At 40.5% G+C, this 16461-nt stretch overlaps 1 protein-coding gene across 1 annotated transcript; it reads left to right on the top strand.

Moving 5' to 3' along the window:
• Nucleotides 1–12282: 12282 nt before the first annotated feature.
• Nucleotides 12283–15276, top strand: LOC308077520 (putative ATP-dependent DNA helicase RecS; the record flags this gene model as incomplete). The annotated part of the gene is made up of 3 exons (XM_080418268.1): nucleotides 12283–12776; nucleotides 13213–13292; nucleotides 14054–15276. 3 exons carry the CDS (start codon nucleotides 12283–12285, stop codon nucleotides 15274–15276), a joined length of 1797 nt encoding a protein of 598 aa, XP_080274394.1.
• Nucleotides 15277–16461: the final 1185 nt, after the last annotated feature.

The following is a 16461-nucleotide window of genomic DNA, read 5'->3' as shown; positions in this document are numbered from 1 at the left end:
TCACTTCAAGGACCCTCACATTAATATGTATTCTGCCACAGACCCCCACATATTTTGTGCCAGGGTCCCCGCATGCAAGATTTGTGTTTGTTTCAAACATAGATAAATAGCCATCAGTATATATACTGTATGGTTACTTTATCATTCCATTCCATTAGGTTGACTTCAGATGAAACCTCCAGTGGAGCCTGCAGTCATCTTGGCTCCAGTGGTGTAAAGTAACTAAGTACATTTCTTCTTCTTCTTCTTCTCTTATTTAATGGCGTTTTCGCAACCAATTTTGAGGTGCATATCGCCACCTACTGTATGACTAAGTATACTAAATAATCATATTATATTTACAAAAGCCCACCCAACTTAATCCCCTTCACTTTATTCTTCAGTCCATTCTACTACCCAGACCCAGTGGTCTGAGTTGATATGCACCCTTCCCTCAGCGTATAATCAAGATCCTCTCCAGTAATGTCCTCTATGTCCAGGAATCTCCTGGCCGCGTCCAACACCATCTTTATCCTCTCAGATTTGCCTTGAATTTCTGCCGCACAGTTAATCACCATGGCGATAAACGCCAGGAACTTTCTTTTGTCCATACAAATGTTTTGCCCATCTCCCTTTGTGGTTTCCTCCATTTTGTTGCCCTTTCGTCGTTTCTCTCCATTCTCTTCACTGCTTCAGCATACGATATTCCCTTTTTTTCTCTAATCCTCTTCACATTTCCTTCCTTTATCCTTCTAGGACACTTTGATGCCCCTACATAATGATTTCCCTTGCAATGTATGCACTCTGGTTCTTTCTCTTGTAAGCTACAGGACTCATTACAGTTCACTTCCCCACATCTCCCACACTTTCTGACTCCTCTACAGACAGCCGCAGCATGCCCGTATTCCTGGCAGCAAAAACATCTGAGGGGACCCCTCTCATATGGCCTGACCCTGTATGTGACATATTCAGCATATATTCTTTCAGGGAGTTCTCCATGAAAATGTATACACACTGATTGACTGGGCTCCTTTTCTCCTTCTCTGAATCGATTCATTCGTGTGGCTTTCTTAACTCCGTCAATATCTAGGAATGGCTCCAGATCCATTGTCAGTGGCACCCCAGTTATCACTCCTACTCTGTTAGATTTTTCTCCCAGGTCGAAACATATCACCCTGTGACCATCATACTTCTTGATGTTCATCATCGCGTTTAACATCTGTCTCTCTGACCTACATTCAACTACTACAATGCCGCTTCTAGCAATCCTGATCGATTTAACCTCTCCAATACTTTTCCCAACAAACTTTCCCACGCTGTGTTGGTCCGTGAATATCCCGTCCACTTTAGAAACTGTTTTTATCCCTACTACATACGTTTCTTCACGACTTCCATCACTTGCCGTACAATTTCCGTTTTCCTTAGCCCTTTTCCTTTTATTTTCGTTTCCCCTTGAATCCTCATTCATTTGAATTTCGCCCTGCCTGTTCTCAACGCTCTCCGTCATCTCCTCTTCGTCACTACTCCAGGGTTTCCGCTCCGCCATTTTTCCTTGCGCATGCTCTCAACTAAGTACATTTACTCAAGTACTGTACTTAAGTACAATTTTGAGGTATTTTTACTTGACTGGAGTTTTTCCCAAATTCAATACTTTTTCTTCTACTCCACTACATCTCAGAGGCAAATATTGTACTTTTACTCCACTACAATTATTTGAAAACTTTAATTACTTGTTACTTTGCAGATATACATTATTACATTAAAACATACATTAACCACTTCAGCCCTATTTTATACCTAGGCTATTTGAAAATAGCCGATCGACAAGCTCACAACGCGTCGCATCGCGACGCGTTGTGAGCTTGTAGATCTGCTATTTTCAAACATTTCAGTACTTTTACTTTTGGTACTGTAAGTATATTTTGATGCCAATACTTTTGTACTTTTACCCAAGTCACATTTTGAACACAGGCCTTTAACTTGTAACAGAGTATTTTTATATATTACGGTATTGCTACTTTTACTTAAGTAAAACATGTGAGTACTTGTTCCACCACTGCTTGGTTCTCCATGCATCATGTCTATCTCACCACTACTTTCTGCTCATGCATCCTTCATCAGAACGTCCTCATTATGTTGATGTGGGACAGCCACGCCCCCAGAACCCACTGTTTGCACTGAAGAGCATTGGACATGCTGGCCATTCATAGGTACTGCAGCTTAAAACAACCTGGGGCCACTGTACATGAACGAGCCAAAACCAAGCATTTCCACCAATGGGCTCGACTCACGAGCTTGAGCACAGGGCTGTGCACCGAGGTGACGCAAAACGTGTCACAGAGGTGACGCAAAACGTGTCACAGTGGCCCCAAATAGGCCACGCCCATCACATTTTCCAACCCAGAAGAAGGGGTGAATGGACCCTTCGCTAAACCCCACCCCAAAAGCGATTGTCCAATGCCAGCTTAGCAACCGTTGTTAGCCTGGCACAGGTCTGGCAAGCTTTCGTCACCTGCCATAGCTGTCAATGTTATTTCGCCCGCACACACACAATCATTTGCAACATAATAGCAAGAATAGGAATACCACGATAACGCAATGGTGACTATGAACCACGTACCCAAACCCGTTGGAGGCTGCTTTTCCCAAGCTGAAATCTGCACTTAAACTGCAAGGCTGAATATGGCTGTGTTGTTGAACACATACACAGCTTAACGTCAGGAAAGTTACACGACACGACTCACTCGCCCAGGTGGTGTCAACAATAGGCTACTAATCACCGTGATCGTAACAAAATTCAGAATCACAGCGCTGCCTGTTTCGGATTCCGCACGTTAAAGTATATTAATTCATTTGTTCGTCTATTTATTAACTGCTACTGTAGTCTTACCCTGCGGTACATGAAAACTCCTGTTACAGTCATGGATCAACTTCAACCTGGTGTTTGCACTTTCTCCATTTACGGTCCGTACATATATATAAACGTTCAGATTTCAAATATAAATTGCTTACCCTATGGCCACGGATGTTAAAATGATGCACGGGACTCTCAAAAGTACCCGTATATTCTGTATTGTTCAATAAAAAGCATTTTAATCCGATCGGTGGCCATTTTCTCATAGAGTTATAATGTATCAGAATGCAATACACCTACCAACCGATAGGGTCGCTTTGTTGAAAGCATATGGAGAAAATGGCCACCGATCAGATTAAAATGCTTTTTATTGAACAATACGGATGATACGGGTACTTTTGAGAGCCCGTACATAAATGTAACATCCGTGGCCATGGGATAAGCACTTTATATTTGAAATATGAACGTTTCTGTAGATGTACGGGCTATAAATGGAGAAAGTGCAAACACCAGGTTGAAATTCATCCATGACGGTCGAGACAGACGACCGTCGTGTATCCATGGCTATTACTCCCTCTAACATTTCCCGTGTTTTTAGTTTATTGAAATAATGTCATGCACATTTGTCCAGTGCATAGCCTACTGCAGGCCTTGTTGACTAGATTTAGAAGAGATTTTGAAGCTATTGCTGCTGAAATTATCGATTATTTTTAAGGGGAAAAGCCGTCATTTAACATGCAAGTCAATGGGTGAGAAGCAGAGATTGCCAGGCGCTGCCAGGCCTGGGTGTGACTAACTTCGCACCACCAGTCACAGAGTGGAGTGGGTGGGGCTTAGCGAAGGGTCCATTGGCCTCATGCTCTGGGTGAGCAACTCAATGCAAGTGGATGGGAGGGGATTTCTGGTGCCCTCTCTATTATTTTTAACTCTATGGGGAAACCTTAGTGATCAATGTCCATGTGTAGAATCCTACAGCAACAGTTCCTGAGCTGGGAGCTCATTTATTTATCACTTCTACCTCCTGATAGATGATAGTCTTGAGAGTAACTTTACTTATATCAGAACATGTACTTTTGCAAGCCTCATTATAACATCATTCTACATATTAAAATATCAGCAAGAAGGCCATAGGAATGATAGCTGTGCTTGTACCTCCAAAAGACCAGCATTTATAATACGTTATACGTTTTGATACATGACACACTTTTATAATAAGTGCTATGAAGCCTTATAGGCACATTATCAAGGGCGCCGATACTGTGGGTGCCTCGGGGCTAAAGCACCCAGGTGAAATGAGGAGCACCCACTGGATGCTGGTCAAAAAAAAAAAAATAATAATAATGTTTTTGTTTTTTTTCCAAAATCAGATTGCCTGGTTCAGATCGCCACTGAATAAACCAAATTAACCGAAATAAAGTTACAAAACCCCCCCAAAAAAGTAAATTATCCGGCCATGCACATGCACACATGCACGCGCAGGTTGCCCACCCATTAGAGCTTATAAATATCGGCGCCCCTGCACATTATAATGCATTATAAATGTGCTTATCAATCCATTATAGACCCAACCTAATACAGTCTCACAGCAGGTTTATTTGTATCACACATTTCATGAATGAAGGCAATTCAAAGAATCAGAATCCTCTTTATTGTCACATGAAAGGGTGATATTCGTTTTTGTACGCTTATGTAAAGGATTTTACATAAGATATATTAACTCATAAGGCATAAACATACATCTAAAAGGCATAAAAAGGCAGGCCAATCTGAGTTGGCATCCAGGGAGTGTGCGTGCACAGTTTCGCAGCGGCCGGGCCAACGGTGCCAGAGATTAGCTGCTAACGGACTGACAGGACGGACAGGACGGACACACGGACGGACGGACGTACGGACGGACAGACAGGGGGTAAAACATACTCTCTCGCCATGCCTTTCGGCCTGGCGGAGACAATGACACAGATGCGTTCCCTTACCGGTCTTCATGGAAATGTGTGAAGGAGAAATGTAAGAAATGCACCTCAACTTCTCACCAGCAGAGGGAGTCAAGTTCCACGAAGCTGGTTTGTATAAAATGGGAATGAAAGTTAACCACCTGTATGAACAGTGCTGTACAAAGTACTCAGCCACACAGTACTTGATTCAAAGTATAAATACTCCCGGTCAAATATTATATCAGCTACAAGTGAAAGTTGCTCTGTCAAATTTGTACTTGAGTTCAAATGAGCACTTGCTCAAGTATTGAAGAGTACATGCTTTTAAAAGTATTATTGAAAAGTACATTTTCTTTTTAATAACTGTATCTAAATGTAGACATTTCAAGGCTTTCCCCTTTTCGTGAGTAAATAAAATACAGCTCTTTCTTCTTTTATAGCCCAGTTGGTCAATCTTTGGCTTTATAACATTTTACTACTATAGTCTGGAGAAAAAGAAATGGAGTCAGCAAAACAACCTGACCTACATTACAGGTTCTGACCCTTAAATAAATGTGTGATTAGAACACTTGTAGCACGTTGTTGGACAGTGGTTGTTAGTATGTATTATTAACTGATAGTATATTTGATTGCAATTATATAGTTTAAAGCTTTATTCCTTCTCTGTGAAGTATAATGAAGATGTGCCTGAGACAATGTCTAGTTGTCTAGGTGAAGTGGATCAGTGTCCAGCTAATTCCATGGAATGTTAATTTGACTTAGACCCTAGTAAAGGTCAATTTAAAGGGTCAAGAGTGACCACAATGGAATGATCTATGTTTTGTTCTTAATGAGTGTTTGTTCTGTTTAATGGATAACAGATGTGTAGGAAGGAGGAGCTTGTGGAAGTGACTTGTATATGTAAGCCTGTCTCACTGTGGATGGACATGATTAACATTTTACTAACACTGACAGGCCTGTCCTAATAAACCAAGCTTAGAATGATTCTTGACTCCTCTCTAGTTATTACCAGAACCTGACCACTGAAGTTACGTAGTAACAATTGGCGTCACGAACAGGATCGTGTCTTTATTTTACCCTTAGAGGGCTTGCTATCTGCAGGAATCACACTATACGTATCAATCAGAGCCAAATTAGTAATTGCGGATGACTTTTGTCTCCTTGAATCTTTGGGTAGGCCAAACGCTGGCCATTGTGAACTGATTTGTTCCCATGCCTTGAAGCAAGAGGTCATGTACTCAAAATCCCATGCAGAATTTGCAACCAATTTGTTTGTGACAAGATAAGAGCGTATCAGATCCATCTTATCTTTGTCAAAACTTCCATCACTGGGATATCTATTATCTATCAGTTAATAATACATACTAACAATCCCCACTTTTTTTTTTCTTTTTTTTTTTTTTTCGGTCACTCCCTTTCTTTTGTGAAGAGTGACGTTAGCCAATCAAAACTAGTACATTAAGCAATAGTAGCAGTAGGGATAAAACAAATGACAGTTTAATACTGTCGAACAAATTTCAATTTAAACAAGTAGTATAATAAAAAGGATATATGTCATGACAACAAACTTAACACAGTAAACTGTACATGATATAGTGATGAAATGGTAACCAACATCCAGGTGAAGGCGAAAAAACCTATGTAAACCGTTTGTGTTTATATCATACTTAGGAAAAATTCCCCCACGATCCCCTAAAAATCCAACCAACCAACCTAGGGCGACCATTACAAAAACCTGGATTCATTTGTAGTTAACAACACACCACATCATAATATCAATAACATTAATATACCATTTTAAGTATAAAAAAAAAATAACACAGTTCCCAACTACATTGATATTTATTTTGGCATAACTATTCAGATATGTTTCTGTCGATATACTTTTCACACTTGGACCAATGTTCACTTAAAATCAAACAAAACAGTGAGAGATCCCAGCCAAAAAGAACAAAAGTTAGGAAGGACACCAGACCAGCCACGCAATGGGCCGACGAATCCAGTTCCTTCCCCTCACCTATCAAAACACAGAAATGTACCCTAACCAAAATAAGAAACGAAAACTGGACTACCAGTAACCTCTCACCAAGATAGAGACAGAGGTAGGAAGAGAGAGCAGAAAGAGACAGATAGGCAGATAGATAGAGACACAGAGAGAAATAGAGCCTATATTAATGTCCAAGTATGTGTGACTACATCTCATTGTGTGCAGAGACCACCTCATGGTGTTTGACCCCCATCAGGGATCAGGGGTTAATCTGGGTCTTGCCCATTCTTCCTCTTTCATCCTATTGTTTCAACATCCTATTGGATGTCCACCAAGGGTCAGTCAGGTCCACATCTGGGGACTGTTTCCCTGCCGGGTCTCAGTTTCTGCAACTGCGTCCTCCTCTCCATCTTCGCCAACCCTATGTAAGAAATGAAAGAAAAGATCTTAGAACATATTCTCTATTATTGAGGAATCAGAAGATGACATAGAGTCATTATCAAGAGATTTTTTTTTTTTTAGCTGGAACCACATGTATCGCCAGTAACTATAACATTAGACATTGGGGCTTGTACCATAGTAAAATTAGCAACAGAGGAGATAGATTTGATGACAAACATACGTAAAAGTGGAATACAACAACACTGTATAGCAATAGTGAAATTGCCTATACCTTCGCTTTCTGAAGGTAACTATGTCCATTAGTCTTACCCATATGAAAATTATTCTGTGTTAAATTGGTCTCGGTCTTACCTGTTCTGTTGATTGCACGCCTACCGTAGAATGTGATAATATATTGATAAGCCACCATACACAAAGTTGGAAGTCCATCAGGTCCCGTCAGTGGCCTAGCCATGAAAGGAAAAACTTCCTCTGTGGAATAAGGGATCAAAGAACAGGCATAACAAGAGTGGGGCGTAATTTTTTTAACTTTGTTCCATAGCCTTATACCAGAAATTCAAAGCAAATGGATGATTCGAATACTTCTAAGTCTAGGAACAGTTGCTCTGGATTATCTTCTATCATAAGTGTAGTATTAGTGTTATCTGTGATCATGATGAGGCCTTCCCCAGACTGCTTAAGCTCGGTAGGGGTGCTGCCCTTTGACCTTAAGTGCAGTCCCTGTTGACAGAAGAGCATGGACGGGTGGTCCGTCACCAGGACTAAATGAATGCAGCGGTTGATCCCCTGGACTGGGCAGAGACTCGAGAACCTGTTGATAATACTCAGAGACACAGACAAACAAACTAAATAAGAAAAAAGTTTGCGCATTAACAACACGTTTTCTCAGTGGAGTGCTAGACCCAAAATCCAGTATACATCACAAGTAGGAACTAGGAAGAATCCCAAAAAGGCAGCTCATTATGAAACTGGCCTCCCGAATACTCTGAGGTCATTGGTATGGATACATCATTAAACTGACCTCCTGCATACTGAGGGATCAGTTGTGGAGCCTGTAATTTAGATTTAACTGTTGGAAATAATCCTACAGCATCTAGTTCTCTAAGTTTCTTCAACAGGTCTACTGGTGATAATGAATGCACATTTGGGGCAGACAGTTTCAGGGTGTGCGCTGAGGATTCATCCATGCCATTCAGTATCATAGAGGCAAAGAATGCATCTGCTTCCTCATTCAATTCCAATTTAGCTTGCTCACGCCAGCACTTCTGGAATCTATTTGCAAAATCACACATGGATTCACCAGGTTTACGTTTACAGTTCAGCACATGTGTAATGTCCTTTCCCAATGCGGCATGCTCTTTTAGGAATGCCTCCATCTCTCCCACGTGGGTGTCTCTATGATCTGGGTCTAACCATGGGTATTTGTCTGTAAGCTTAGGGTCCTTAGTGTCTATAGGCCCATCATACTTGACTTTAAGAGTAGGACACTTTTCAATCAATGTGTCAAGTTTAATGTTTGGCATCAGTGTGGTAAGGATATAGCGCAAATCCTTGCCAGACATAGAACCATGCATCAATAGACTCTTATACCAATTAAGAAATCTAACATGATTCTCAAACACTTTAGGAGCATCATCCGTGATTTTAGACAGCTCAGCCAGTGACAATGGTTTTTCCATCACCTTCCCGTCAAATACTATCAACGGGGCATTCAGATTCTTATCTGCATCAACTACTAATGTCTTTTGTTGTTGTGCACTCTCTTGTTCATGAGCAAATTGCATTATTAACTTATGCAATGCCCTGACAGAAACATCATCAATTAAGGCACTTATGCCTTTGGTATGTTTCTTGTCATAATCCTTGCCAAAGGTAATCTGCAGTGTCTTGTCCTGTTCATACTGTTTGACTGCATTTTGAAATGCAGACAGCATAGCCTCGATTGGGCCATATGACATGGTATCCATGTCCTTGCCATTATTAGCTAATGTCACAATCTTCTTGAACTCATAAGCCATAGCTTCCTTCAACCAGGTTAATTGACGAGAAAGCACGAGATTACTGTCTCCCGTGGTACGACTGTCTATGTCCTCAAAAGCCTTAATACATTTGTTCATCCAGTTAAGAAGACATGCCTGCCTTCTATATAAATGAGGTGTAGGCAGAGAGTCGATCATCGGAAAAATAATCAAAGCCCTTATCTGAGGAGCCCATGACTGGTTACTAGTATCATGATCAGAGCCATGGGCTCCAGAACAGAAAAACTTGTTGTCCTGCTCTGTGTATTTAGGAGGTGCATCAGACAATGACTGCAAGGCTGGATAGCAGGATCGTGTCTTTATTTTACCCTTAGAGGGCTTGCTATCTGCAGGAATCACACTATACGTATCAATCAGAGCCAAATTAGTAATTGCGGATGACTTTTGTCTCCTTGAATCTTTGGGTAGGCCAAACGCTGGCCATTGTGAACTGATTTGTTCCCATGCCTTGAAGCAAGAGGTCATGTACTCAAAATCCCATGCAGAATTTGCAACCAATTTGTTTGTGACAAGATAAGAGCGTATCAGATCCATCTTATCTTTGTCAAAACTTCCATCACTGGGATATCTATTATCTGTCCATTCTGATAATAGTGTTAAGTAAGGCTCAACATAAAAAATCCCCAATTTGGATAACATCCACTCACGTGGTGTCATCTTTTGAGGCACTTTATTAGGCACTTGCTTCAAATGTGGGTTAGTCAGCAGTAGCTTTTTAACAGCTTTGCGCTCTTTCTTAGGCAAATCATCTTCAGATTTGTATCTGATCCCATTGTTACATGTCTGTACATCTTTACCAGAATTACCCCCCATGTTACCTTTTTTTTTTTTTTTTTTCTTTTTTTTTTTTAGAAAAACATAGTTAGGATAAGAATTAGTAAAACATGCACTAGCAAGCTGTAGAAAGACTCCGTCACCTATAACTAAGATAGCTCGTCAACAATCATAAACCACCTGGGCAATGAGCACTTGGAGATGCTGCAGACATTAACTCCAATCAAAGAACAACAATGACCCATACAACACAAAAAAGCGCGGTAAATCCATCGTCACATACCATATCCAGTAGCTATACGTGCCACCTACTTAGATCAGTAAATATCAACTAACATGATACCAGCCACTAACACAGCGGTGTGCCAAACCAATCTTGTCACCTACAGTATCCAGTATATCAAGGCCACCCACTGCGATAAGTAAATAACTCAAGTATACAAGCCACCTAATTAGACATGTGTCATGCCCTCGAGCTGCAACGCCATATACGCCAGCTTAAAATAAACTGCCACACAGTTTAAGAAAAAATGAATAGACTGCATCACAAAGTAAACAAAAGTATAGGAGAAATAGACGTGTCGACTGACAACCTGACGCGTACTCGCCTGACACAAGAAGGCAACACCGAATCTAATCATACCATAATAATGCCCAAAATAATGAAACAACCTAAAACATTAGTACAGCCAACACAGAGACCCTGTGTGCCAACACATTCAACTGCCCTAAAACAGTCAAGATACCCTTGCCCCATATAGGAACACAGCCTGGGTCAGAGGCACAAACACATTAACACAAGCTCATTGACCAAGTGGAGTATAACATTGCAAGAACAAAACAACCAAGAACCAACAACCAGTCACTTAACCAAAAAAAAAAAAAAATGAAGACCACCATCCAATTAAATAAAACACAGGTTACCAAACAGTGAGAGATGACAAAGGCAAGCAGAAAAAGCATAATATAACACCAACACATATTCTGCTTACCTGGTCAAACTGCAACACCGCACCAACGTGACGCCAATTGTTACTACGTAACTTCAGTGGTCAGGTTCTGGTAATAACTAGAGAGGAGTCAAGAATCATTCTAAGCTTGGTTTATTAGGACAGGCCTGTCAGTGTTAGTAAAATGTTAATCATGTCCATCCACAGTGAGACAGGCTTACATATACAAGTCACTTCCACAAGCTCCTCCTTCCTACACATCTGTTATCCATTAAACAGAACAAACACTCATTAAGAACAAAACATAGATCATTCCATTGTGGTCACTCTTGACCCTTTAAATTGACCTTTACTAGGGTCTAAGTCAAATTAACATTCCATGGAATTAGCTGGACACTGATCCACTTCACCTAGACAACTAGACATTGTCTCAGGCACATCTTCATTATACTTCACAGAGAAGGAATAAAGCTTTAAACTATATAATTGCAATCAAATATACTATCAGTTAATAATACATACTAACAGTGGTGTAAAGTACATTTACTAAAGTACTGTACTTAAGTACAATTTTGAGGTCTTTTTTACTTTACTGGAGTATTTCCAATCTTCAGTACTTTTAATTCTACTCCATTACATCTCAGAGGCAAATATTATACTTTTACTCCACTACAATTATTTGAAAACTTTTAGTTACTAGTTACTTTGCATAGATTTTGATTATTATTACAAAACATACATTAACCACTTCAGCCCTATATATTAGGCCATTTGAAAATAGCAGATCTACAAGCTCACAGCGAGTCACTTCTTGCAGCTTATGCATCTGCTATTTTTGAACATTTTAGAAAAATCTTGAATCATTTTGAATTGTTTTACCATAAATCTTCTCTTCTGGGGGTCCCTGGCACAAAACATTTTCAGATGGGAGTGTGCGGAAAAATACGTATCATTTTGCGGGTCCTTAAAGGAATAGATTCTATCAACTACACACCCCATGAAGCCTTGAATTCATGGAGATTTTTTAAGTTTTTGTCGCATTCCTGAGACAATAATTTGATGACCGTCAGGAGACTCATAGAGCCTCCATTGAGTCAAAATAATCAATGCAAGGAATTTCCTAGCCTGGTAAACCCTCCCTCCGGAAATCTCAATTCCATTTCATTTCAGGAGTGAGTCTGGCATGATCCGCCTCTCTGCAATATTGGCTCTGTATGCCAAACGACCGCGCCTATCAGCGTCGTCGCTCATTTTTCTGTGATTGACAGCTTACGTTGGCCAATCAGGGACCGACTGGTCCAGACTATGACGCGACTAATGCGCGTCGCTTAACCCTTTACCCACCACAACACACAACACAACAAACATGGCGGAGCAAACTAGCGTTAGCGTTAACATGGATCGTATAAAAACAGCCATAGGTGAAGTTATTGCAGACATTGACTCAATTACAGCAATGAAACAAGAGCAAGAGTATGCACTTGTGGAGTTTATCGGCGGAAAAGACGTTCTTGCTATTCTTCCAACAGGATTTGGCAAGAGTCTTATCTATCAACTGGCACCGTTGGTGTCTAAGAAACTTTCCCCCGACATCAATCCTATCTTCATCGTTGTTTCGCCACTCATTGCGCTGATGGAGGACCAGATAAAAGAGGCATCAAAGCTAGGAATCACTGCTATGCAGCTTGGTGTTAACAGCGTCAGCGATACGGACATAGAAGAGGGACGCTACCAGCTAGTTTTCGGCAGTCCAGAGACCTGGTTGCTGAATGAGAAGTGGCTAAATATGCTGGAAAATCCCGTGTATCGTGAGAACCTCAAGGGGATAGTCGTCGACGAGGTACATGTCGCGTACAAATGGTAAATATAAACACATTGTATTTGTAGATCTCCTGTTACTGTGTAACGTTATGATTATTTGTGTTGTAGTAGACTACCAGGGAGTGGTTGAAAGTAACCAAGTACATTTGCTTTAGTACAAGTTTGAGTTACATTTACTGGAGTATTCCCAATTGTCTGTACTTCTACTCCACTAAATGTCAAGGCAAATATGATACTTTTTACTCCACTACAATTATTTAAAAACGGGTCTTCTACTTAACAAAGTATATCTACATTGCAATATTGATACTTTTACTTCTGTAGAACATGTGAGTACTTTTCCCACCACTGCTACCAGGGCTAGTCATAATGTAGGCTCAATGTTATCTGTGAACACAAGTGGAACGTTAGGCTATCAGCTTCAATGTGCACTGTATGCTAATTAAAACACTGTCTGCCTTATTATTATCATCAGGGGCCTGGGTTCAAAAGGAAAGCCTGCCTTCAGAAAGAGCTTTGCAAAGCTTGGAGAACTTCGATCCATTGTAAAACCAGGTGAGTAAAATTGGCCCTGTAACTGTAGTGAGGTAAATAATGCAAGTACAGGAGCTAGGTCAGTGGTTCTCTCAACCTTGTCAGGCCACCCCCCCCCCAAATAATCATATTTTAACTGAGGACCCCTCACAATCACTTGAGTTGAGGCATTACATTTTGTATGCGAGGCGTTGTGAGCTTGTAGATCGGCTATTTTCAAAATATTTGCCTCTTTATCATATATGACAATTTGGCATTTTTTTATTGCAGCTTTTATATTACAGTTGATTATTTTGGATGCAGTAATGTTTTGCATCCATGTGATGTTTTGTTTATATACTATTACAAATCTATTATCACTATTTAATATGCCAGTGGTGCTCAACCTTTCGCACTTGGAATGTACAAGTTGAGGCATTACATTTAGTTTGACTCGGGTCCACAGATAAATATTGTGAAAATAGCCAATCTACAAGCTCACAGCTTGTAGATTGTCTTTTTCTTGTCTTTAATAACTTTATTTTCGAAATCTTTTTTTATAGTATTAAAAAGTTCTTATAGGGCCTTAACATTTCAATGTACACATCTGTCATCTGGGGACCCTCAGGTTGAGAACCACTGGGTACCAGGCTAATCACCTTGTACTTTTTAGCTTCAAATATATATATATGTTTTGTAATTGCTATTGACAATTGTGCAATAAATAGCACTGTTGATTTGTGACATACCTTATGATCAATAAAATAAACATGGCATGTATTATATTCTTATGTCTTGTTCAGGCACACCAGTGTTGGCTGTGACAGCATCAGCAGATCTGGAGTCCAGAGACAGAGTCACCAAACTTCTACACATGGAGAATGCAAAACGGGTGATTGTGAGCCCCAACAGAACCAACATCCGACTAGGACTGGCCCCAACAGCACGACGAGATAAACTACAATGCCTGGACTGGATAGTGGATGAGGTTCGAGCCAAGGCAACATCGATGGCACCGATCATTATCTACTGCCGTGCATGGAAGGCAGTAGGAGAGGTGTACTGCTATCTGAAAGCAGAACTTGGTGAGGATGCCTGGTTAGACAAGGACCCAGAGCAGAAGGCAGACACTCAACTGATTGGCATTGTCCATGCAAAGACATTTCAAGATAACAAGGACAGAGTGATTAGTTCACTTAATGGACAGGGGGGGAATTGCAGAGTCGTAGTTGCCACAACAGCACTTGGGATGGGCCTCAACTTTCCCAATATCTCTCATGTGGTGATGTTTGGTCCACCAGACGACACAGAAGCGATAGTCCAACAGGTTGGCAGAGCTGGGAGAAATGGACTGCAATCACACGCTGTTCTATACGACACAAAACAGTCAATTCGTGTGGATAAGGAAGTAAGAGAAATTCTTAAGACAGGCAAAACCAGCTGCTTCAGAAAAGCCCTGTATAGTCAATTTGAAGAGAATACCCAAAGTCTAGAGCCAGGTCATCTATGCTGTACATTTTGCCATAAATTATGTTCATGTGATGCACCAGGTGTTTGTGTGGAGCCTATGCCAAGTTATGAGCTGCCGAAAAAGATTTTTGTACCTGTGAAGTCAAGGGAGGTGGGGAGTATTCAGAAAACATTACTCAAGGAAAAGTTAGAGAAGTATAAAAATGATTTGGTTGCCCACAAGCCATACCTCTTCACTAGCCAGGCAGCTTGTACAGGATTTAGCAGTGAGTTGATTGTTGGCGTTTTGGCAAAATGTGCACACATCTTCGACTTGGATTACATTGTTAACCACCTTCCTGTCTTCGGCCGCAAACATGCAAGGGCCATATTACGAATGATCAATGATGTTTTTCATGACATAGAAGATATGCCGCCTGACTCCCCCCCACAGCAGGCAAGATCTAGTAAGACAGATATGTATTTCCGTGGACATTTTGACAAGGAAGATACAGATGAAGATGCAGACTGTCTATCCAATGAGGATTCAAATTCCAGCTCAAATGATGACATTTGAAGTTGGCCTGGGCACGTAATTTAGTTATCTTTTGTTTGGAGTAACACTTTTGTACTTTTCTGAATGCAACTGAATAAATATTTCATTGTTGGATACTTGATTTTATTGTATTGTCAATTTTGATTACATTAATAGTGCTACACCAGTTCTTCACCAGTGGTCCCTGTGGTAGTTCCAGGTTGTGCCCAGCTAAATGGAGTTTGTAACCAAATGGACCCTTATAGAGCTTTAACTCTTGAGTGTAAAATTAAGCAAGAGTTACATTGTTAAGCATCAGCTAAATGTAGTTTGTAACCAAATGGACCCTTAGAGCTTTAACTGTTGAGTGTAAAATTAAACAAGAGTTACATTGTTAAACATCAGCATTACTTAATTTACAAGAAGTCTACACAATTATGGAATGTAGAAGTTATTTCGGTAAACGTTTGCCTGGCATCTCTATTGAACCACATCGATACAGCATGGAATTGTGGAGAAAATCTTAACGATATCAAAATGTTTTGGGTCCGAGAGGTAAAATATCATCTAGCTTGGGGGTTAGGTAATAAAATGTTTTCCCTTAGACCAGGGGTCTTCAACCTTTTCAGGCCAAGGACCCCCTAACTGAGATGAAGCAGGGACCCCCACATATATTACATAAAATTGTGTTGCAGATTAAAGCTTTTCATAGACGTTGGATTCATGTCAATGTGTATTTTCAGACATGACTTATACTGTCAATACTTAGTAAACTTTCGCTCTTTTTCCCTCTTTTCCGAAAATAGCCGATCTACAAGCTGACAACTCGAGGCGTTGTGAGCTTGTAGGTTTGATATTTTTGGCTAAAGTTGTCCTTAGAATAGGGATGCTAGGGTTCAAGTGGTTAATATAAAAAACTGATCCTATCACACACAGATTTGGCGGACCCCCTGTTGAAGACCCCTGCCTTAGACAGTCTCAATGAGTCACAATGTCTGTTTCACTGATCAACCACTATGATGATAAATGTAAATTACTTCAACATCAGAAAGGAGCCTATTGGTCTCTCCCAATAAATTGATTTGTGGATGACCGACGACTGCCTGGAACTCTGACTTAATTTCTGCAAGGGCTAAGAGTTTTTCACAGCTTCTGTACAGTTACAGCAATAGCTGGTGACAGTTTACATTCCTAAGAAAGTACACATACTACTACGTGTCCTTTGAG

This window comes from Gymnoscopelus braueri (assembly GCF_963280865.1).
Source record: "Gymnoscopelus braueri genome assembly, chromosome: 21".
Classification (NCBI taxonomy): Eukaryota; Metazoa; Chordata; class Actinopteri; order Myctophiformes; family Myctophidae; genus Gymnoscopelus; species Gymnoscopelus braueri.
Note: the sequence above shows the minus strand (reverse complement) of the source record. Positions and strands in the feature narration are given on the sequence as shown.